At 37.2% G+C, this 24,609-nt stretch overlaps 1 protein-coding gene across 1 annotated transcript; it reads right to left on the bottom strand.

The window, feature by feature from the left end:
* Positions 1-1,632: 1,632 nt before the first annotated feature.
* On the bottom strand, positions 1,633-23,806 carry ZBBX (zinc finger B-box domain containing). Its single transcript, XM_074153862.1, has 18 exons — positions 23,739-23,806; positions 23,038-23,151; positions 21,379-21,472; positions 19,211-19,259; positions 18,957-19,066; positions 12,528-12,695; positions 11,906-12,080; positions 10,871-10,991; positions 10,215-10,339; positions 9,887-9,990; positions 9,454-9,560; positions 8,493-8,524; positions 7,879-8,126; positions 6,905-7,061; positions 6,190-6,342; positions 4,334-4,570; positions 2,656-2,791; positions 1,633-1,708 (listed from the first exon to the last, which is right to left on the bottom strand). The coding sequence occupies exons 1-18, from the start codon at positions 23,804-23,806 to the stop codon at positions 1,633-1,635; spliced, it is 2,274 nt and encodes a 757-aa protein (XP_074009963.1).
* Positions 23,807-24,609: the final 803 nt, after the last annotated feature.

The raw sequence follows: 24,609 nt of genomic DNA, 5'->3' as shown, positions 1-24,609 counted from the left end.
TTTTATCTTCTCTAAAGTCCTTATTTACAGCAATTATGAGAGAATTGTGGAACAGATACGGAAGACGTAAAGCAGGGTATAAAGCTTCTCTTTCTATATGAAAGTTTCTGTGAACAATTACCATTAATTTTAAGAGTCCTGTCCAGCGATTTGCCCATAAATGCATAAGAACAATTTTCAGACAAAAGCTTTTAATTAATCCCAAAATTGCCCAACACAATGGGACAGAAATCTTTGTGACTGCAAATTGATAAACTTTTTTTGATCAAAACAGGGGGGAGGGGAGAACACGACAGCTTTTAAGGTACTTTGAAAAGCATCTTAAGAACCACTTAATCTTAAGTGGAGGAAATAAATAAAAGAAGGAAAAAAAGCATCCACGTTCAAATAGAACACGATGAAAAAAAAAAAAACCTTTAAAGAAAGCTGAAGCTGCTGCTGTGTTTGAGGATCCTAAAGATGTTACCAAAAGACACCAGATCATTTCAAAACCATAACTTCCTGCCATCTCCACAGAAAACTAATCAACTACTGGGTACAATTAAGCGTTTCCTCAAAAAGAGAGCAGAAAGCCACCAAACTCTCTTTACATTAAAGTACCACACCAGCACATAGTAGCCAAGTGACCTTTTATTGAAGTTACATTAATTGCATTTAACCTTACATTGTCTGGGAAGGGGAGAAGAGGAGGAAGAACAACACGTGCAGCAAGTTAAAAAGTACAGTTGAGGCCTCGCTGTGATCAGATAGAGAAATTAAGATGGTTTGGCGAAATCAAAACCACCCAAGATCATCTTTTAACTGTATTTCCTCTTTGTTCTCTTAATCTTAAAATGCCTGTAAGATAGCAGATATGCTACCTGGCATATTGCAAAAGAGAAAGTAGTACAGTGCAGAAAGAATTGACTTCCCATTGATGTAGATGTACATGGAGATGTGTCGATGACATCGTGCGGATGTGACACCTAGGGACATGGTCTACTGATGGACCTGGCAGTGCTGGGTTAACAGTTGGACTCGATCTTAAAGGTCTCTTCCAACTTAAATGATTGTATGATTCTCTGATGCTGAGCACAAGTTTATTGCTAGTATATGCTACCTGCTGAATTAAAAAGAAAGGAGTGTAATTGAAGGAGTAAAGCACACTGTGTAAAACTGAACTTCTATTCTGCAAGGCAAAACTCCTTTAGTAGTAAAATATGTGATAGGGAGTAAAGTATACTAGACTTTCTACTATGCATCTCACCATATAAACTTGGCCAAATTGAGACCCTCCCATTTAAGAACACTCCATTAATACCTCTTGCATGTCACGTCTCAGGTTGGCAATGTAAAATTGCATTTGGAGACACAAAATTCAACCTGTGGGCAAGAAGCCTTATATTGAATACAAATTAAAGAGTAAGAAAAACCTAAAAAGTAATAGCAGAAGACTAGTTTTCTTCTATTCTGTTACTTCTTCATACTAATAAATAAGCAAAAAACAAGGGATTTTAAAGAATTTTTATTGACAGTTTTACAAAATAATCCTTAATAAATAATATCTTGAGCAGCACTTAAGACCACTCTTCATTTGCTTCTTGGTTTTGTATGACGCACAAAGACAGAAATTGCATTAAGTTCTCTGCATGTTCACTGTAATGCAAGAACTTGTTGCTTATCCTCCAGAATTTCTTCCTCATCATCAACTTGGCTTTCATCCCAGCCCCTTAAAAGAAACATAACAGTGATTTTCAGCAGCTCAAATTCCTCAGGCTACTCTGCTTTAAGCCGTAGCGACGTATGTTCACATATGTGGAACTAAAAGGCATGAAAATAGCTTTTGCTGTATATTTTGCAAGTATACATACATTACAAGCTACTACATTCATTTTTTCCCCTCAGTTTGCGTCACAGACATTTTCACCTCTTAAACAAATATGCAGCAAATAACATTGCTGCTATTGCACCTTAATAGAGAAATCCCACAGCCTAGAACAGGTAAACCAGGAAAGTGGGTCTCATTTATAGTATCTGCACTATTTGCAAATATTGTTCAGTTTTCTACTGACTTGCAATTTCAATATTATGATCTTTTTTTTTTTTTAAATAAAACCCAACCAATCACAAACCTCTGAATGAGCTATATTCTCATAGCATGTAGTTAACTTCATAGTGTCTCACTGACCCTTACTAGTTACGAGATCATAGTAAGAAACCAGTGACAGAGAGAACTTTGGGAACTTCCTTGTATCCAGTCATCTCCTTAGTCTCCAAGGCAATATAAAAGATTGCTATAATAAGTTACAGTGAGTTAAATTTTATTGGCTCACCAGTTCAAAACTGCTCTTTTTTAAAGGTACCTTACAACCAAAGAACTTAGATTTCTAATAGACATACTTTATAAACTTATAAACTAATGCATTAAAAATTAAAAACACAATCCCAAAATCTGGAGTCTCAACAACAAAATATATCACTTAATTCTTCATCTGAGCTGCCAGAGAGTACTGGCTTAGATCACCAAGATACAAAATAGGTCATGCTGACATCTGTAATCAGCATGTAAAGTACAACCAGAAAGTCAAGACTGTTTTTATTTCAGTTCTGGCAAGATGTTTGGCATACTGAGCATTTTACAATAACATAAAAACATACTCAGCAAGTTTAACTAACCTGAGAGTATCAACTCCGCTTTCGTCTTTTAGCTCCAGGTTTTTATGTAAATCGGTAGGGTTTCTGTATATCTTCTCTGAGTGTCTGCTGGGAGAGGTTACATCTTCAGAAGTTAAGCTGTAATGTTTTTCAGGACCTGAAATATTTTAGGTGATTTCAGGAATGAATATAAACAAAAAAATGGAGTATCTATCTACACTATCAATTTTAAAGAATTTCACAGTATCAACAAAAACTCGTCATTAAAAGTCTCAAAACAACTCTAGCTGATGAAGTATGTCACTACAAACCCTCAAATAAATTAGGACTTTTTATTATATGGTTCCTGTATCGTTAAAAGGAATGGAAAGGGTTTGCTTCCAAGATGTTTATGCCAGTACGGTATGAAACCTTACACAATAGGGCCCACTATTACCTATGTGATCTCAAAACACAGCAGCAAATGTAGAACTCAGGGAGCTGCCTAATGGAAGTATATATTACAACAGAGTAACAGGATATATCCCACATCCACCAATATAAAAAGATGCTCAACTCGGGTCACAGTCCATGCTTCTTATACAACACACATACAGGTATGTAAGTATCTTACTAGTTTCCCAGTTGCCATAAGTCTCTGCTATGAACTTTTAAGTGAAAAGTATTCCAAGAAAGTGGTATGAAAAGGGAGAGAAAGAATGGGACAGTTCAACAATAACTTCCTTCCCTATTCCTCTCTGAGCGTGTTCAGCATGGATGTTCATTCTTCAAGCACTACAAGAGGAACTCTTCCAAACACATGGGTTCTGATGAGTATGTATCAAAAAAGGAAGGACAGCTGTCCTGAAACGTGGTATTTGGAAGCCTCACAGAAGAGCTGTATGAAAAAGTAGAGCATAACCTAAGGTAAAAAACTTTTTAAATATAGGCCACTCTGGAATCCAGACTACTCTTGTTTACTGAAAATGCATCACAGCCAGGATTTACCCATATAAAAGCACCACAGCAACTCAGAAGGGAGGGAATACGTTACAGCCAAAGAGATGCAGTCCATCAAGGCTGCTTATGGCAAAAATTGTCTCAGACACTTGACCCATCTCCTCACTGAGGTGGAACAGAAGCATCCCAAGCCCAAGCTTTCTTTTTTTCCCCAGTATTCAAAGAACAAAACCAGAACTCACTCATTCTGTTCAAGTGTAACCGGCTGACCTTGGCTGCCTGCCACTGCTACACACACACCCCCACACACACACCCCAACTTCCCAAAAAAACAAGGAGATGGTCTTAAGAAGACCATCTAATTTCTAACAACACCTGGGGTGTTTGTTATTAAACATCCAAGGAAAGAATACTTATTTAAATGAAATTCATGGTCTGAAATAGTACCAAGCACATCTTGCAGACTTCTGCAACAAAACTGCAAGAGATGATAAAATTTTAAGAAAGTTGCGTGGGGGTAAAAAAATTTAAGAAAGTTGCATGAAACAGTTTGCTTTACTAAATTAAGAGTAAATTAAAGTATGATCGAACAGAAATAAATCGCTGTTCAACCACAAAGAAGTCTTGCATGGTCAAATGGTTTAGGACATTTTTGCACCAAAATCAGTTAGATCTGAGAAGGCAAATGAAACAGCTACTTGATTTCATGACGTTACTTCAAAATATGAGGAAAAAAACCCTAAACAATATTGTCACTTGCCTGTATAACTTAGTAATTCTTTTTCCAGAATAAGTAGGGCTTCTTGGTCAGCAATATACTCCCAAAGATCCTCATCTTGTTTAGTTATATCAATGCACTTGTTTTCCGATATCTCAGTATTAACTCCCAACGTATGCACAGGTGAACTCTTTGGTCTTGACTGAGTGTTTGTTGGACAATTTCCAGACAATTTACAGTGTAGCACATTTGTTGACCAAGGTCTTCTAGAATCATCCCCTGAAATAACAGAAAAGTTCACAACTTCTAATAATTTAAGATTTCACACAAAAATAATTCAATCTCAGCTCATTAATGACATTAACTGCAGTTAAACCTATGAATAGATTCAAACAGATTATTAATTTTGCTTACAATTGTGAATTAATAAATGTTAATAAACAGGTTACAATTATACTGGGAAGTAGCACCTCATACCTCAGGGATACCTTTCAGAAAAAAATATTTTATTTAATATTATGTGCAATGGCACAAATTTTGGGGGAGGGGAGAGACCAAGAATGTGTGTAGAAAGCTTAAAACTTTGGTTCTGTTTTCTCTTTTTTTTTTTTTTTATTTAATGCAACATGAATAAAATACAGACACTTTCAAATATTTTTCAGGGACTCCAAATTGACAGTTTCAATTTCTACACACAGTGTTTTTAAAATTAAAATGCCAAACTGCTTGCTTAAGATGAGAGAAATAATGTAAGGTACATTCCTTCAGATGGATACAATTGAAATTGAGAAAAGTAACTAAGAAGTGCATAGGCAGTTATGCGTTACTTGTTTCCTTGATTCTTATCGTTCATGTAATAAGACTTTGTTATGGTTTGAGAGAACCCATAACAATCTATTGTCGTTAGACAATTATTCTATCACCCGATGACCCCTCCCCACCTGGAAAGGGGAATTGGGGAACACAAAGAAACACAAGGGTTGAAATATAAATAGATTTAATAGACTAAGACTAAATAATTAACAATAATACTAAAGAACCAGTATTAATCCCAATACTGATATAAGATATACAGGAATTATACTCAGCCATCTATATCAGTAGGAAGCTGTGCACTCCCAGCAGTGGATAGCAAGTATCGGACGCTGGGAGCGCAATGGCTTCAGGAGGAAGGGAAGGCCTCAGGGCTCCGGCACCGGGGCAAGGAGTTGTCTGGACCCGCCGCCATCAGGGAGAGAGCCGGCTACGCAGCAAACTTTTCTAATTTATATTGGGTGTGACGTTCATGGTATGAAATACTCCTGTTGGCCAGCCTGGGTCAAATGCCCAGGCCTTGCTCCTCCTTGTCCCTGCACCTGGCAAGGCTCGAAAACACTAACCTTGAATCCCACAGAGCCTGGCTGGCTATAAAGTAAATATTTTCACAGATTCAGACACTAGAGTCTTCTAAAAGTGCAATTTTCCCCAGCATTAGAAGAAAAGTTAGTCCTGTGTCTCTCAACCCAGGACAGACTTATTTCAGTAGCATGAAGAAATCTTTTATTAGATCAAAACCATATTGTACTAGATGCTGCAAGACACACAGTAATACGTAATCTTGTTCTAGACAAGATTATTATTATCTAAATATTCAAGCTAAGAAGGAATTAATAGGGTAGAAGTAGGAGTAGAAACTAAGCACAGTAAAAAGAATTATTAGTGACAGCTGGAAAGAGGTAATTTTTAACTCAAACCCCCATTCTTACAAAAACAATGCCATTACACCCAAAATATGAATAAATAGATGAAGATATAAAAATTACCTAAATTCGACAGAATCATCATCACAAGCACTTCTACCTTTTACACACAAAAAATTAGCCTGTTAAAGGAGGACCTCAAAGCTGTTCTATCCTTACCTGAGTATGGCCTCCCTGCTACCAGAGAAGAAATTTTATTTGGAGTCTCCAAACCACTTGAAAGTCTGTTCAACTGACTCTCTAGGACACCTTGAGCTACAGAGTCATCAGCGTATTCACTCAAGCTCCTTTCAGTAACCCAGTTTCCACCTCCTGAAATTAAAAAGTATTAGAGGAAATCATTTGCAGGTTTTGTGTTAATATGAATTTACTGTTACTATATTTGCTGCATTTAATGTGTGTGATTTAAAGCAGTCATGCAACAAATTTTCTACACATAATGTAAAAATATATATATAACACACTAACAAGCTTAAATTCAAGTGACATACTTGATCAAATTAATATTCATGTGCAGCAAGCATTTTACGTGTTGTTTCATACACACCATTAAAAGCAATAGGATAATGACACACGTCACACACAAAAAAAAAAAGGTATTATGCACAAAGGAAAGCAGAAATTCCTACTGGAACCAAATTCTCAGGGGACATAAAGAAGCATATAAATCTATGGCGCTGCATTGATGTAATTTACTCAAGGTAGTAAGTTTATTTTACTCTTCCAAAGCACCGCTTGCATGTGTTGGCATGACTGTTACCCTGAAGAGACTTCTAAAAGTAAGCTAGAACGATGTTACATGAAGATAAGGACGTCTTACAGCAACAGTGATAAATATGTGTATTGTTTGAGGACTTCATTCACACACCATTACCTGGAAACAGAATGCTACTCTCCATAGGGCCAGAGCCAGCACAGGGTGGAGAATGTGCTTCAAGCATTACTCCTTTACAGTTTGCACCTACAAAGAAACCTTCAAGTCCCCAAAACTGCGTAGAAACAGATTTCTGTCTTTTGGCTACATCCTGTAACTTGAATAAAACACAAATATATTAGAAACAGGAAAAGAAACATGAAACTTCATAAATTGCCAGTAAAATGTTCACTTCATAAAATTTGGAAAGATTCTGATAGTCTGGTGCAATAGATATTCATAAGGATGATGTTTTTGCATGATATATGCTTTAAAATCCTATAAACTTCAATCGCTAATGATGTGAGAGCTTGAGTCTATTCTGCCACAGTGGAAATGTAAAGCAGTTTTTCTTTGTTTTCACTTATCTTTGTGTACATCAACTAGAGTAATACTGTTTAACAATGACTCCAAATCGAATGTCCCAACCTCCTCCATGATTTTTTGCTTTCAATTTTATTTTCAGCAGAAGAACATTTGAATAATTTCGGTTACATAAGAGTATCTACAATTTCTAGCATTCAGTTGAGAGGTAAAGTGACCTCTAACATGGGGAGTAACATGGGAAGAGCTGCCTTCTACCCCAACACACTTTTTTTTTTTTATTTGTCTGAGACTAGTCTGTTCTTTTATTTGCTTTTTTTGAACGTCAACAGAAGACTGACAATACAAGCGGAAAGCCCAGAGGGCTTCATCCCCTACATATGAAATATGGTAGGCAGTGACAATCCTCTGATTAAAACCACACTCTTGATTGTTTTGGGGCAGGGTTCCTGAAGGTTTCCTGGGGAAAAGTGGTAGATTATTTAATGGTAACCACACAACTATCACTATCTCTAAACTGATTCAGGAACATGGTATGTTGCCTCATGCTAAACTGGGAAAGGAGATTAAGCAACATAGTTTATTTAGCAATCAAAGATAAAATATTTTACCAATGAAGATTTCATAATTACAGGCAAAACCAAACTTGGGCTATTGCAGACACCGTCCAGCTCTTGTGAATCTTTATTGTTTTTCTGCAATTGTGTCTCAAGGCGATAGTTGTTGCTTATTAGTTCAGTAGGGTTAGAGAACTTCTCAGGTAGTTCACAGGAGCTAAGTGACCTTCTCATAGCCTTTAGCTCAATACTCTCCTTTTGCACTGCATTTCTTTCAAGACGACTGCAGTCAACCATTTTTTCTACAACAAAAAAATGAAAATAGGAATTTTTTTTATGGAAATGAATATGAACTATAACCTGCAAGTCTACTATGTTTTCTTCATGAACTTAAAATATGAAACCTCCACTGAAGTTATCCCTAAGCCATAAAATGAGCTCACAGCTTTGAGATTACTGTCATAGCAGATGCCTACCATTTCAAAATAGCTTGCGCAGCCCATCAAATTGTGGTCAAGAGACCTGCATAGCTCAGGGAATGGTATATGATTTAACGATCTTTAATTACTTTTTTCAGACAACCATCATAGTTGATTACCACATCCCATATAAGAATGCTAAAACTGTATACACTTATGTATATCATACTAATAACTTTCAAAATTTACCTTGAGAAACTTCTTTAGAAGAAACAGGATTTCTGTCAAGAGGAAGAGATAAAAAAAATATTGAGTGTCAGCTGTGGACATCTCATTAGGCCTACAGATTCTCTTTGCAAAAGGTCTTGTACCGTGTCGTTCTTATCTGCAACTGCTGAACCACTTTGAAAGAGGAAGGAGGAAAGACTAGAAGAATATAATATAACAAACCAGATGACATCTAATCATAAATAAATTTTGGAAGATCAGGAGAATTGCACACATATCATTAATTATTAGGACTCTTAATTTTGCCTGTAGTTAAAAGAGTAGTCAACTGAGAGTATCTTAAAAGTACACAACACTGACCAATTACAGATTTGTCTATATGCTGGTCCCTGCTCCTACTAAGAACATACAAAAGAGAAATTCTACCTGTAACTCAGGACATAAATATATAAAGAAATGCATTTTACATGGTTTAACATTGACGTGATCAAGCAAACAAAGACATTTCAAAATGATGTCTCTCTAGTTACAGGCAACTAATACACCTTGGTTGCTCACTGACAAAAATCAAAGACAGAAACTTACTGCTCACTAACTTTAATGGTAAACATGTCATATGCCCATTAATTGCCAAACTGTTCTTTGAACGTCTTACAAATTAGTCATTGAATCATTAGGTCCTTCAAACGAAAACTTTCAAGCACAAAAGTAGCAATCACAGACAGGATCTTGGAAGACACGTAAAGGGAGGGAGAGGAGTAACTAAGTGTCACGACACTGGCATAGTCTGTGTTTAAGATGTTTTAAGGCATGTTAAAGATAAACAATTTACAACTTACAATCAAGGATTCTCCCCATTCATATGAAGTATGACTGCCTGCAAATAAAAGCGTCTGTTATTTAGGAACACAACTAAGTCAGAAGTTAGGTTTATTCCATTTATTCCCTTTCCTCTTCCAAATAATCTCTGCATTTCTGATACCTTTCAAACTGTTTCAGTGGTTCAGCTTTTCCTTGCTTATTCATTCCCGTAGCCCCAGCTTCCGCCAACAAGAAGTCAGATGATTCTTCCAAGTCCTTGCCATAAGACTAATTAAAAAACAAAACCAAAGAAACCACATTCATCATAAGGCTAAAATTAAAAAAAATATTAGCTCAAGTGATTAAAAGCCTGCAGATTTTATTTTTGTATAATTTGTGTATAGTAAGGGTCCCTGGACACAACAGAAAAAATTTACAGGGAAACTGTGGAAGGTAAATTTTCCGCATTTGTATGGAAAAGATAAAAAATGCACCTTTTCTAAAAATTAGAAATTATTTAGCTGTTGGTACTTTAAGTATTTAAAAGATCAACATTTAAACAAACCACTTAGGATCACTGTGAAGATTCATATAGTGATTTATTACATACTTACATCATCAAGGAACTCAATTTTCAAAGATGATTCTGCACTTTCAGAAATAGTGTTGGGTACTTGCGCTCTAAAAACAGATGTCCAATATCTCTTCACCTCTTCAACTACGAAATATAGTTAATTTGATGCCTTTGTATTTTTTCCTGTTCAAGATTCATCTATACAAATGCAAACTTTTTATTTTTTATGAAATATCATAAATTTCTCCTTTCATTGTTACTTTCTTTAAGCAGAAACTGATTAAGTACGTAATTGTTCAGCAGTCATAGTAAAAAAAAAAATCCCAAGTATTTAATAGTTATATACAATAAATAGAAATCTATTACACCTGTTAAGTCATCAACATCATCATCTCCTTTTCTCCCTTCTCCAGTCACAGACTGATGTACATTCAGTGTCTGCACAGGCCTTGAATCTTTAACGCAACTACCAGAAATTTGATCAACAGGAGTTCTAAAAAAAGGAAAAGAAATCAATCTTGAAGTCATCTTTTTTAAAGATAATATCACAGTCATTAAAAAAACCCAACCAACCAAAAAAAAAACCGCCCCACATTATTTACTGCAGCAGTATTAACCGCTGCTGAAAAGCGGCAACTCCTCTTAATTTCATTGAGATGACCTCGCACCTCAGGGACTAAAAAAACAACTCTAATGTTTATAAAAGCATCCTGAAGATCGTACTTCCTTTTCTGTATAAAACTCCTGTAGCATCAAGCAGCTATGTATCATTACCAGTCTTCAAATACTACAACAAACTGACAGCCAGAAGATTCCCTCCAACTACTCCCTCTGCAGCAGTTCCGAAATATTAAGTCATCAAGTCTGGTTATAATGGTTATATTATCACAATAAAGCACACTGTATACGGTCACCTTAACTCTTGATAATGTATCTAATATTTTAAAAGTTTCAATGGAATTTTTTGTTAATGCTATTAAGTATTTCTGACCTCTTTCATTGCTACCGGCAACTTCAACAATACCTTCTGTATTTCTTAAGCAAGAGTTTCTCCATGTAGCTCAGGCCATCCTTCTTGAATTCAATGTGGATAGGTTCCTTCATAACAGTAAGATTGGTCTGTACCTCACAAATTCCCACCGATTCTATTGGAATTATTTAAAATAGATTTATACAGCTATTCAGATTTATAAACTTGCCATTTAACTATATTATTTTTGAATGAATATCACATTAGTAGTCTATGCCTAGCTAAGTCTTTGCATAATTCCAAAATCTAAATGGCCAGCATTTTACATGATGCAGTCAGCAGTGGGGGTAGCCAGTAAAACCTCATTTATCACAGCTTCTCATATAAAGGAAGATTACCACATTGGGCAAGGGATGTGGAGGTAGGTGACAATCCATGACTCCACAGATAAAAATCCCACCATTTCACAGGAAAGAAGAGAAAAGAAAGAAAAAAAAAAAAAAAAAAGAAAGAAATCAGTATAATATTTTTGTACAAAACCACGTAGAGAACAAGCACCAGACTGGAGGAAAGAGGCTAGCTTCCACAAATCCAATCAGACAAGAGGAGTTTTTTCATATTTTTCCATGCATATTTCAGCTGACTGCATCTTTTCGCTGGGACAAAGAAATACTAAGAGCGTGTGGAAGGCAAGCAGAAAATATACATGGATATAACATGCAAAATCCTGAGCCATGTACATCTCTTGTCTGTTAAAAGCTGTAACATTATGCTTGAGCGTTATAGGTCATATTAAGGTCTCACATGAGAAACAATAGAAAGTACATAGAAAAGCACAGGGACACAAGCTAAACAACCTGGCCAACACTACGGTTGGGATAAACACTAATCTGCAGGTTATTAAAAAAAAAAAAAAAACCAACCTCAGAGATTGTTGTTAATTTCTGAAGAAACACAGAAAACTTAAGAAGAAACATTTAATATTCTAAGAGAACATCTACCTTCACTGATCAAAAATCTGCTAACTCACCAAAATGGCTCCTAATGTTTTTAAAATGCAATTAAAACAGAAAAAAAAAAAACCCATACCTGATAGGACTTCACTGGCACGCAGTTGTTTTCTGTGATCATGATTACCTTTTCTCCATTGCAGCAAAGCTTCCTGAAAAGACTTTGCAGATTCCTCCTCATTAAATGTACCGTTTAGTAATAATCCTTTGTCCTGATTTTCAAGGCCTGTACAGGTTGTTTCTGTGGACAGTTCCTAAATCAGTTCCACAACAGAATTAATACAGCACTTCTGATGATAATCCTCTCCCCAGTTACAACAACGTTTTCAGTATCAGTTATGGAAATGCAGCACCCTGTTTTCTGGGCTTAGCCCAGCTACCCTGGTAATCAAGATCACTCAATTTTTATGAGGTCTTGCTCACAACTACATTGCCATGTTTTATCAACGGCAAAATAAAAAAAACAAAAGAAAGTTCATATAAATACACAAAAAACTTAACTTCAATACTTTTAGCAGCAGAAAGCAGTAGCCATGGAGAGCCCACATGTGCAGGATGGATATTACATTGACAGACATGAACAGGGATCAATGAGCTGTGCAAGTCTGACAGCCCCATCCCTCACTTGGCACACTGCGGGAACACCTAAGGCGACTATGCCTAAGATGTCCCAAACAATAAAAAGAATAACTGTACACTACCTCAGCACTGCCTACTGATGCTAGCAAAGATGAAAACTTGTCTGATATGACCTGGTGCTCGCTATTTACTTTCTTCTGCTCATGATTAACTTTCAATTCATGCAGATTTACTTCCCTGATGAAGTGATCAACGACTTCCAATTTTCCAACACATATATCAGCTTCTGTCTGTTAATGAAACATTATGAAACCATTCATTTATTATAAACACAATCAAACATTCCACCAATGTTTTGTTTGTTTTGTTCCACACTATTAAAAGCAGGAAGGTAACTACATATTGAAGAGTGAGGGTAAAATACACACATAATAATTTCAATAATCAATAGTGTGCAAATGTGTGAGCAAAAATTGAATAATCTGAATATTCCATTAGGTGCTACACGGGACAGACTAAGTGAGGTGTTTAATGCAGCACATACCATTTAAACAAATTTATGAGCAATGTACTTCATTAGAATCACAGAATTGTCTAGGTTGGAAGGGACCTTTAAGATCATCTAGTCCAACCATCAACCTAACTATGACAAAAACCATCACTAAACCGTGTCTCTAAGCACTACATCAACCCGTCTTTTAAATACCTCCAGGGATGGTGCCTCAACCACTTCCCCGGGCAGCCCATTCCAAAGCTTAATAACACTCTCAGTGTAAAAATTTTTCCTAATATCCAATCTGAACCTCCCCTGGCGCAACTTGAGGCCGTTTCCTCTTGTCCTATCACCTGTGACTTGGGAGAAGAGACTGACCCCCACCTCGCTACACCCTGCTTTCGGGTAGTTGTAGAGAGCGATAAGGTCTCCCCTCAGCCTCCTTTTCTGTAGGCTGAACAACCCCAGCTCCCTCAGCCTCTCCTCATAAGACTTATTCTCCAAATAATTAATTAATTAATTAATTAAGTTCTGCTTACTGAAGCTTTTCACGAGACATAAGCACATCTGTAGAGGTCAACAGGAGGAAAATGTTCATTCAAGGAACTGAAATACCTGTTCACACACAAATAGTCCAGGAAAGTCCAAACTATCAAGAACTAAATGAGCTTGACTGAAAATAGCTACAGAAGGAGAATAACAGTTTTACTCACACTGGGATTTGCAACCTTCATTAGAATAAAGAAAATCACTGCGGAAATGTAACATGATGGTTTTCATTGTCAACTCTTGAATGATTATCAAGCAAAAACAAAACAAAAAATTTATGTTCAACCTTTCCGTATGCACGGAGAGCAGAAGTAAAGCTCTTTTGTCTGTAAAAACCCCAAGTAAGGAACACGTTCTTACCACGAAAACACAAGAGCAGTAAAGGCAGAGGCAGAAAGTGTCATCAGAAAGAGTCAAATATGTCAAGCAGCCATTGCAAAACCAGGATGTATTCACGTCTCCTTTCCATCTACTCTACACTATAATCGAGCCAGTGACTTTGCAGCTGCTGTTGCTCATTAAATGGTACTTTTAAGGTGCCAGTGAGTATACAAATGCAGGGAGATTAATCACTTCAAATAGCAGTTACTTTTTCCCTTTTGCAGTCTTCCTCCGATTCTTACACTGCTGTGCAGGATGAATAAGGTTCAAAGTATACTGTATGAACATGCCTGCTTTGTCTTTTTCCTCAAACCTAAGAGTCCATAATCACCCATAATTGTTAGCAAATCTTTATTCCCCAACATCACCAACACATGGAGGTCACAGAAGCACACACTTAAAGAAAGGAATTTCTCTCTGTAATAGCCCTTCTTGGCTCATTGTTTCCTATGCCACATGCATTCAAAAGTAAATAGCTAAAGATTGTGTTGATTTCTTTTTCACAACATGAACAAAATAATCTTAACATTACAATAGAATTCAGTGGAAGTCACTTTCCTTTGGAGGAGTTAATTTTAACGATGTAGCTTCATACACCTGCTCTCTTTGAGCAAGCACAGTTGCATTATGTATAGTTCCTTCTGGTTCTCCGGCAGACAGTATGTAACAATAGATCAATACTCGAAAGGCTCACCCTGCTGCGTTATTTCTATAAACAACATCTTCATTGATGTTTTGCTCAATTGCTTCAAAATACTTATGCAAGAATTGCAAAACTGATTTTAGAGAATTATTTTTTATTTGTTTTAGCCTCATCTTAAACTTCCTAGCAGCTGAACTCAGTGCTAATTTTCTCCTACTTTGATCACTAGCATCTCTCTCTGCACCCTTTTGTTACCTCTCTTTAATAATAGAGGAAGCTTCTAATTAGTTTCAGAGTAGGACTGGAGAGAATAAGGAAGAAAAGTAAAAGGGTGGCAGGGTAGAATCAAGACAACTTAAGGTGGAATTCTCCTGATGCAGATGGAGTGATCATAGCACTCCATGATTCTCAGTTTAAACCCTTGTATTCCTCCAATGAACTGGCCTTTCACCCCCACAATAAATTCAAACATCTCAATCCAGTTTGTGTAGCCCCAAAAATTAGATAAGTGCCTTATCCCTTTAAATATATATATATATATATATATATGGATCTCCAAGAGAATGTATTACAATTGTCAAGATTTATCATTGTTATGTTACTATTGTTACCACCCAGTTTTCAGTTCTAGGTATAAAAGATCTGCTACAGTCTATCTTAAAAAAAAAAATCCTAAATAGCCTGCATTTAGAGGTGTGTGGTGAAATATTTTTTATATCCATGCAAAACAGCTCATGGAAAAACTTTCATGTTGACTGCATAACTCAGGATAACACATCATCCCCAAAAAGATGATTTATTGCTGGCTTTTTGCTGCTCACAGGATGGTATATCCTTCTGTGACTTCCTTAAATTCTCACCTGAAGTTTTTCCATCAAATGATGTAATCCTTCTACTAACATACTACAAGCAAGGATCATTTTGACAAAAGATCTATTTACCAGACCAATAGCTTTGACAATTTACTGCAGTACTAAAAGGATTATATTTCCAGGAGAAAAGAATGAGATAATCAAGTATATTTTAGTGGGATAACAGAATGACACATACAGTGACACTATCAAAACATAAAATTCCCCTTCAGGAAAACCTCATATGGTAGAACTGAAATAGTTAAATCAACTTACACTTAAAACAAGACCCTATCTTCATTTTCTACACTTACATTAGCTTGCAGTTTCACAATAAAGAAACTTTGATTCTTTGTAATTGTAACAATGACATAGGAATCCAAACATTTTTTTCATAAAAAGTTCCTGACATGGCTTCTCTTGGATTCATTAAGACCAGCTATAAAACAGTTATCATTAACGTAGGAATGAAGGAAAATGAAAACAAGCATAATAATACGTATTTGAAACGCTATTAAAAAAGCAAATCATGGCATTTATCAAGATTAAATTTGGAATAACCTTAGGAGAACAAAAGCAGTGGTTTTGCCCAAAAGATAAAGTCCTAAATGCATGTACAATTTGGTGCAAAAAAAGAGCTGTGACAACCAATTTATGAAATGCAATCAAATATAACACATGAGAAACTTAAGTTTGTTACAATTAAGTGTTATACAATAATTCTAGGAGGATTCTTTACTACCGTAATTATAAAATTATAAAATTTTTATTGTTTCATAATAGATATGAGACAAAGTTTTATGTTAGAATCTGAGTATTATTGAGCTGAATAATAAAACTACACACAACTTAAGTCTCCACTGTACTGTAAAACATTTTACTTTCATTACAGTTTACTCCTTTGTGAGTGGAATCCAACTATGAAAGAATCAGGAATGCTGAAAGTGGCATCTGACAGGACAGACATAATTCTAAATAGGAATTCAGAGTTTCAAGCTCTTATAACTGTATTTAAATTACAACTAACATAGACTGTTAAATATACTTACAAGGGTATATAATTGTTTTTGAATAAACACCTTTTAGTACTTATGTTTTTTCAAAAATACTCGACATCCAACAATTTAGAAAAGTCTCAAACAATATACCAATAACAATATTTCAAAGAGTTTGTGTAAAAATCTCCTGACCCAGCAATTTGTTAGACATCTCCACCCATGTAACACTACCATAGGTTCAATTTAACTCGGTTTTCCATGAGGCGTGCGTAACTATAAAATCCATCAAGGCACAAGAAAAGACAGCATGATTTTTTTTCTCTGTATCATAGAATGGTTCGGGTTGGAAGGGACCTTAAAGATCATCGAGTTCCACCCCCGCTGCCACGGACAGGGACACCTCCCACCAGACCAGGCTGCTCAAAGCCCCATCCAGCCTGGCCTTGAACACCTCCAGGGATAGGGCAGCCACAGCTTCTCTGGGCAACCTGGGCCAGTGTCGCATCACTCTCACAGGAAAGAATTTCTTCCTAATATCTAATCTAAATCTCCCCTCTTTCAGTTTAAAACTGTTAGCCCTTGTCCTGTCACTACACTCCCTAATGAAGAGCCCTTCCCCATCTTTCCTGTAGCCCCTTTAGGTACTGGAAGGGGCTACAAGGTCTCCCTGGAGACTTCTGGTCTCCAGGCTCAATAACCCCGACATGTAACAACCTGAATATGTATTGCAATAAAACAGCTATTTCCTTCTATAAAAGCTCTTTTTTTCCCCAACTGCAAAACTTTCTACTGAATAAGAAAGTCACGTGTGTTAGTGTGAAAGCAATCCCTTTGCAACCTAAGCAGTGTTAAAACAATGCCTTGCTATCCACCAGCGCTGCCTTAATCTTACAAGCGCTATTCATGACCTTCGAGCCTTACTGGGGTCAGGAATTAAGTACTGAGAAGCACAGCTTCACCTCCAAGGGACGGGGAGGCATTAAGGAAAAAGCAAATCGCGGCTCGCTTCATCACAGAAGTAACGCTTTCTAGCCCAGCCAATACTCCAATTGAGCAGAAGAGCTGCTGTGCCTGGAACACCGGAGAAGCGGGCGGGGGCCGGGCCAGGCGGGAGCCTCCCGCGAGGGCGCAGCGCCGCCTGGCGGCCCGAGCCGGCACAGCAGCCCCGTGCGGAGCGGGTGAGGGCGGGCGGGATCCTGCCGGGGAAAACCGCCCTTTTTCAGGGAAAACCATGAAAAACGCACACAAATACAATATCTGCTCCTTTTGGTTTGAGCGTTAGCACCTCCAACTCCCTTATTTTTCTATAAAATATATATATATACATACACAAATGTATCATGGCATGTAATAGAGAGTGGAGGGGAATCTTTCTAAGAGGTGCTACTTTTTTAGAATAAAATTGCTATTTTCTACATTTATTTCTTTATTAAAGGCTATTTTCTACTCTATTTGCAAAAGTTACTTCAAAAACCGAATAGTACAGGACTACATCATATTTTGGAGGCTAGGTTTCCTATTTACACTTGTTAAAAGGCAAAAATCTCTCTATTAAATATAAATCAATTCATAGTTGATGATATTAATTTCCACTCTACCACAGCCAGCAAGCATGGGCTCAGAAAGCAGACAGAATTAAAAATGCACCCTGGTGCTCATTAAAGTATTTAAAATTACAAAAATATATACAGACCACTCAATTTTGCCCTATTTGCCTGAAACCGTACATCTTCTTTTAATCATACGGTAGTGTTCTTTATTTAAGTAAGAGGTCAGGCTTCTTCAGGCACAGTCACACGCTGGGCAAATTAATAAAGATACAGTTTAAAGAAACTTTCTGTTAAAGAACTGGTTACAGTTCCGATAACAGAATCGTTTAATCTGTTTCCTTGCCATTCAGGGAGATCAGCATATAAAACCTCCTTTTACTTTATGCGCACCGAGTAGTTATCAGAGAGGGAAATCCTAAAATTAAAGTGGATATCACCAAGATATTTTGGGAAACAGGTAAAAAAAAAACCTATTAATTTCAATTCCAGCAAGATAAGATACGTTTAAATAAAGTAGGATGAAATTAACCACAAATACGTAATTTTTTTCCTCTTTTTAAGCTGCTGCACATCTAACAGTTGACACGGCACCTCAAGGTGACCGTCTTAGAGAAGCCTTATTTTTCCCAGCAGAACTGCAAAAATAATGTATTAAAAAAATCTTCACCAGAATAGCTAAGGCAAAAAGCTCAAATGAGCTCCTCGACTTTATAATTTCAAAGCAGCAACACTGCCATCAAAATGACTCCTTTTTAGGGAAGGGGTGGAGGCAGCTCCTACGCTGACTTCCACAGACCACCATCATCCAACCACGTTGTGCAGAAAAGCCAACGCACAGGAAGCTGAGCTCGGGTTTAGACCCAAGGCATGTGCATACGTATTTCCATAGATAAGTCTCTTCAGGAAGGACCCTGAAAGAGAATTCCAGGTCAGACAGCTTGTCTTGACAGCTTACAGCCTGCACAAACCCAAGGCACTCCATTTTACCACGTATTATAATAAATATATGTCTAGATGCTGCTACAAAGCCACTATATATATGCACATTATATTCTCTATAAAGCAATTTTTAAGCCAATTCCTTACCAGCAGCTCACTCTTAATTTCACGTTGTCCACACGCTGTCCCCTTCACTTCAGATTCTTCATGAGCTACAGTATTTGCCATTTCATGCTTAAATGGTTCTTTCATTGGCTCTGGAAAGAAAAGAAAAAAAAAACCCAACCAACCCAGTATTCCAGTCTCTGCTTTCTTCACTGCTTAATTGCAGAAACCTCCAAGAACCACATCTTCTACCAGAAGTTTCTGAGTTTTCATTTAGTTAACAAAGATGTCTTTACCTTGAATCTGGTCTTTGAGTATTTGCAACTTCACTTTTCCAGAAGAAATCTATAGAAGAATATTTATAGTTTTATATATAAGGTACGCTAATGAAAATAAATAAAAGCATAACTTCTATAGAATTAAAATGCTACTGTTTCTAGAAAAAATACCCAAGCATGTATCTAAAGAGAAAATTCCATGTATTGCTCATGACAGCTGTTAAGTCTGTGATCAAGGAAAAAGACCTGGGAGACCTGGTGGACAACAAGATGACCGTGAGCCAGCAATGTGCCCTTGTGGCCAAGAAGGCCAATGGCATCCTGGGGTGCATCAAGAAGAGTGTGACCAGCAGGTCGAGGGAGATCATCCTTTCCTTCTACTCTGCCCTGGTGACGCCCCATCTGAAGCACCGTGTCCAGTTCTGGGCTGGACATAAGCTCTGTTATCACAATCGGTATTTAGTAGCACTCGTGAACATTATTTGATGATGGATACACCTCGTGCTTGCTGCCATGATGGATAAAGCCTCAAGGACAAGAGCCTAAGCTATTAAAATGATGAATTCATTTCACCAGAGAATGAAATACTAAGACTAGGTTATTATAGTTGGAAGTGATAACACTCCCTACAAGGTCCAGTCTTCAGCTACTTACAAATTTTACCAACTTCTACCATTCATACATCTGCCTTATCCTTATTATTTTTTGACAGTTTGAGCAAAATTGCCCTACTCATTTCCAAATGGGAATAAGGGGAAAAATACCCCATTGTGAACATACTAAAAAGAAAACATTTTTTTCAATGACTTAGCAGGAAAGTTCTACCTCCGCCTTTTAGTTCTGAGAAAGGATGTCATAGAACTACAGTCAGTTGATAAACCTAATCCACATTTTAAAACACTCAGAAGCATTCAGTCTCAGTCCAAGAATGCTTCAAAGATCTGTTTAACCCACACCTGACCAACTGGCATCAGGGGATCAATTCATCCTCAGGGGATGAATGCAGGACTTCTCCAACTGCTGTGGACCAAGTCGCAAGTTGAGACCTCAGTCTCCTTCTTTACTTAGAGAAAGAAAGCCAGAAGGATCTTAAGAAAGGTTATAAGACATCCAGAAGTGTGTGTGGGGGGAAGAGAATGAACCAGAGTCATATGAGAGTTCTACTGTGAATGGAGACACCATTATGCAGTGACTGAGTTAAAGAAAAAACTTTAACTGTTGTATTTTTTAATGTTGTTACCTTTCTCATAGCTTTTATCTATGAAGATAGAAAACTTGTACTCAAAACTTCACATGAAGCATTGTATTTCAGATTCATAACGGACATTAGACATTTGAAAGATAGGCTCCCAATAACTTCTATCGCTATCAAATTAGACACTTAAAATATTAAGTCTGTAGAAGCAATGATAAATAGCTATCTATTGCAACTAAACAAACACCTGAACACTAAACAGAACTCAATGTTCCTCCAGTTCAAAGGGAAACAATCAGAAATTTTACTCAGAAGGGGCTTAACTTCAGCAGGGGATTGTCCCCCTGTCATCAGCACTGGTGAGGCCCCACCTCGAGTCCTGTGTCCAGTTTTGGGCCTCTTATGACAAGAAAGACATTGAGGTGCTGGCGCAGGTCCAGAGAAGGGCAACGATGCTGGTGAGGGATCTGGAGAATAAGTCTTATTGAGGAGAGGCTGAGGGAGCTGGGGTTGTTCAGCCTGCAGAAAAGGAGGCTGAGGGGAGACCTTCTCACTCTCTACAACTACCCGAAAGGAGGGTGCAGAGAGGTGGGGGTCGGTCTCTTCTCCCAAGTCACAGGCGACAGGACAAGAGGAAACGTCCTCAAGTTGCACCAGGGGAGGTTCAGTTTGGATATTGGGAAAAATGTTTACACTGAGAGTGTTATTAAGCTTTGGAATGGGCTGCCCAGGGAAGTGGTTGAGGCACCATCCCTGGAGGTATTTAAAAGATGGGTTGACATAGTGCTTGACATGGTTTAGTGATGGTTTTTTTGTCAGAGTTAGGTTGATGGTTGGGCTAGATGATCTTAAAGGTCCCTTCCAACCTGGAAAATTCTACGATTCTATATTTTTAAAGTATTTAAAATTCCCATGTTTTGTAGCATAGATGTTCTAAATCTTCGTTTTGTTTCAAATAGCTTTACCTGTAAATATACTGATCGATTACTACCTTTTTATCGTTTTCCTTGCTTTGTGACAAAACTCGTGCTTGGATGGTCATTGGTCCTGCCCGTCCAGATTTCCAACGATAAGTACTTGATATCCTATGAACCAAGAGCAAGAAAGAACTTACAAATTACATTTTCTGTAAGTAAGAGCAGCATAAAGGTTTTTCTTCAGACTCTTAAATAAGAACAGAGCGTCACAAAAATAAAATGCTTGTCTATAGGATCATCAATTCCCCAAACCACAAACACCTCCCTTTCATTGAAACCGTCTTCACATTTACTTTAATAGTAGTAAACACATCAAATGTATAAGAAAGTACTTCTTTTTAGACCATCAAATTGGTCTAAGTTTTTAAAAATAAGAAAATCCCATCAATTCTCTAATGTTGGTTTTAGCAGAATGAAAATGTAACAGAAGTACACTTAGATAAGTCTTCGTTGTCCCAATTTACTCTGGGGCATTCATCCAGCACAGCTAAAATAAGCCAGGAACACATACCTACAATTAAGATTTCAGTGAATATCAGTATAGAAATTGACTACTATGATGAAGATGAAAGATAGCAGGGAAGAATTTAAGACTAAGGGAGATGAAACAGTGATTTTTCAGCTTTAGCGCACTGCATAATACACTACTGCATAATATTTAGCAAGTATTAAAATGAGTGATCTACTTTGTTTTACAGAAAACCAAACATAGAGCTAAACAAACTAACGCATACAAAACAAAGGGTAAGGAAAACATGTAGAAGGGAAGAGGGATGATCTTCCCACCAGTGGTGCAAATGCCAATGATACCTGTCATTTGAACTCACCATAAGAAGAGGGTTTGCAGGTACAAGGCCACGAGAACACTACAAGAGCAACTGCAAGAGAACAATACAGGGAAAAAAGTGCCTGCCACACTGCCTGCCACACACTATCTGGAAAACACCGCCTCAACAGCTCGAGCAGAAGTTTACAGAGCTGCAAGCAGCAGGCCCTTAGCACCACCAAGACTAAGGCAGTGAGGTATCCAAGGCACTTGCATCTCCAGTGACAAAATACACCAGGCAGAAGTACAAAGAAATAGAAGCAGATGTTGCAGAGATTTGCTAACATTCAGAGAGAGACAGTAACAGAGTTGAGATTGAAACTCCCACCCTAGCACTTGCTTCATTACATTATGCTTACTTTCCAAGCCATGCTTCCATCATACAGAAAATGCCTACACAGATGCATGCAAAACAAGATCAAAGCATTAAGAACAGTATCCTCTTTAGAAATGTCAGAAATAAAATGGAAATAGTGCAAGAGAAACTACTTTCTGTCTCCTGCTTTAAAACTAAGGTGACAAATCCGGTCAGACAGGGGAAAAAGGAAGACGAGGGAATAAATGAGGAAAAGGAATCTCTGCTGCTGAAGGAATATCCCTGCCAGGAAGGATTGTTAGCTTACTTCTTAAAAAAAAAAAATATATATATATTTTCACCTGGGAGTTTAAAAATAAGAAAGTCATAGGGTAGCAAGTTTATCATTGGGAAGAAAGACTGGAAAGAGGAGAGTGAACGCTGTCGTGAACTCCAAACTTTGCAAGAGCCCCCATATGGGGCAGGAGGAGGTGTGGAGGGAGCATCTCATTGGATTCCTTTTTTTTTTTTTAAAATAGAAATTTAACCTACCTTCTGTCTTCTTTTTCTCTGCTCATGTTTGACTGTAGTTGCTGCAACTTCTTCTCCATCTCTTTGTTTTCTGTTTCTAACTGCACTTTCTCCAACTGCAATTCTCTGACAGTTCTGGAGAAGTTAATGCAGCAAAACACTCATTAGAAATTATATGAAAGTAAGGCATCTGAAGATGTCTAAAGCAGCAAGTTAAAAAAAGTTGAAAAAAGTGTCATTAAAGGCATGTCACTCTTCTGTCTCCCAGCAAGACTGAAAACAGTTTAGGCAGATCAGGTGCAAACTCCTTGGACACGAGAATATCTCATTACAGAGGGTTATGCTGACAGTGATACCGCTACTCCAACATAAGCTTTAGAGTGGCCAACACAAAGCTGATACAATTGTGTCTGCATTCAGAAAGGTTTGTTGCTTAAATATATTAAAATCAACTAACCTGGTGATTCCATTAGTATTGTTTGTTTACAAAGTATATATGTTACATATTCAGCACTATAAGACCTATAACTTACTTAGAAAATAGATTACAGCCTAAGAAAAGAAAGGGTTAAGGATAAAAGCTTAGGGAAAATACTAGGAAAGAAACACATCATGATTCTTCTTGCTCTCACACAAATAAGCTCTTCTACTTAATGTTGCATTAAAACTTGTTAAAAATGATAAAAAAACATCTCCATCACAATCAGATAAAATGCACTTACTTCGCTTTTAATCTCACGGAGGTTCCAGTTTTCGAGCCTGGGAGTATTACAAAGTCTTTGATGTTCATGATTCCCAGTATAACTTCTTCTAAAAATAAAAGAATTTCAATGATCTACAGTTAGCAACCTGTTGAAATGGGAATTCAATTGAAATTAAAACAGTAAAAGAAGGAAAGAAATGGAGCGTAGAACTTGTTTAGATGAAATGCCAATAAAATCCTAGAGCAACTCTAGATTACATTTAACTGAAAGAAAAACTTTCTTTTCCCTGGTATCATGAATGTAATATTTATTTTTTTGTTGCATTTGGGCAATCCTCTGAAGTTCAATGAAAGCAGTTTAATATTAAAAAACCTACAACTTTCTTGCACCAAACCCATAGAAAACACAGAGAAGGAGAAAACTGGTTTGACTTCATAGCCATTGATACATCTCAAATGATTTGGAAAGATAAACATCTTCTGTCATATCCAAATTGATGCAAAAGAATACGATAACTCGCAAAGTTATTCCCTACTCTCAAACTTCAACACAGTGGTATTTTAAAGATAATTTTTTTCTCCAGGTTATAAAATACTTTTCCAACAAGCAAGTTGATACAGCACAGAGTCCAGACTGGATCTTAATATCCATACCATCCCTGCACTAGAATGTTTGCATTATAACTAGTACAGACTAAGCAGGCTGCTGGAGGAAACATGCCAACAATCCATGCCAAGCACAGTGTCAAAGCCGAACATTTACTTGTGCTGCTGGGATGCATATGGAAGAGGAGAAAAAAAAAAAAAAACAACTTTATAGTCCCGAGACTTACAGCTGACAGGACGTTTGGAAATTGTTCTTCAACTGTGGGCTATCGGATTCCAGCTGA

This window comes from Numenius arquata, chromosome 9 (assembly GCF_964106895.1).
Source record: "Numenius arquata chromosome 9, bNumArq3.hap1.1, whole genome shotgun sequence".
Lineage (NCBI taxonomy): Eukaryota > Metazoa > Chordata > Aves > Charadriiformes > Scolopacidae > Numenius > Numenius arquata.
This window is presented reverse-complemented; position numbering and strand designations above follow the sequence as displayed.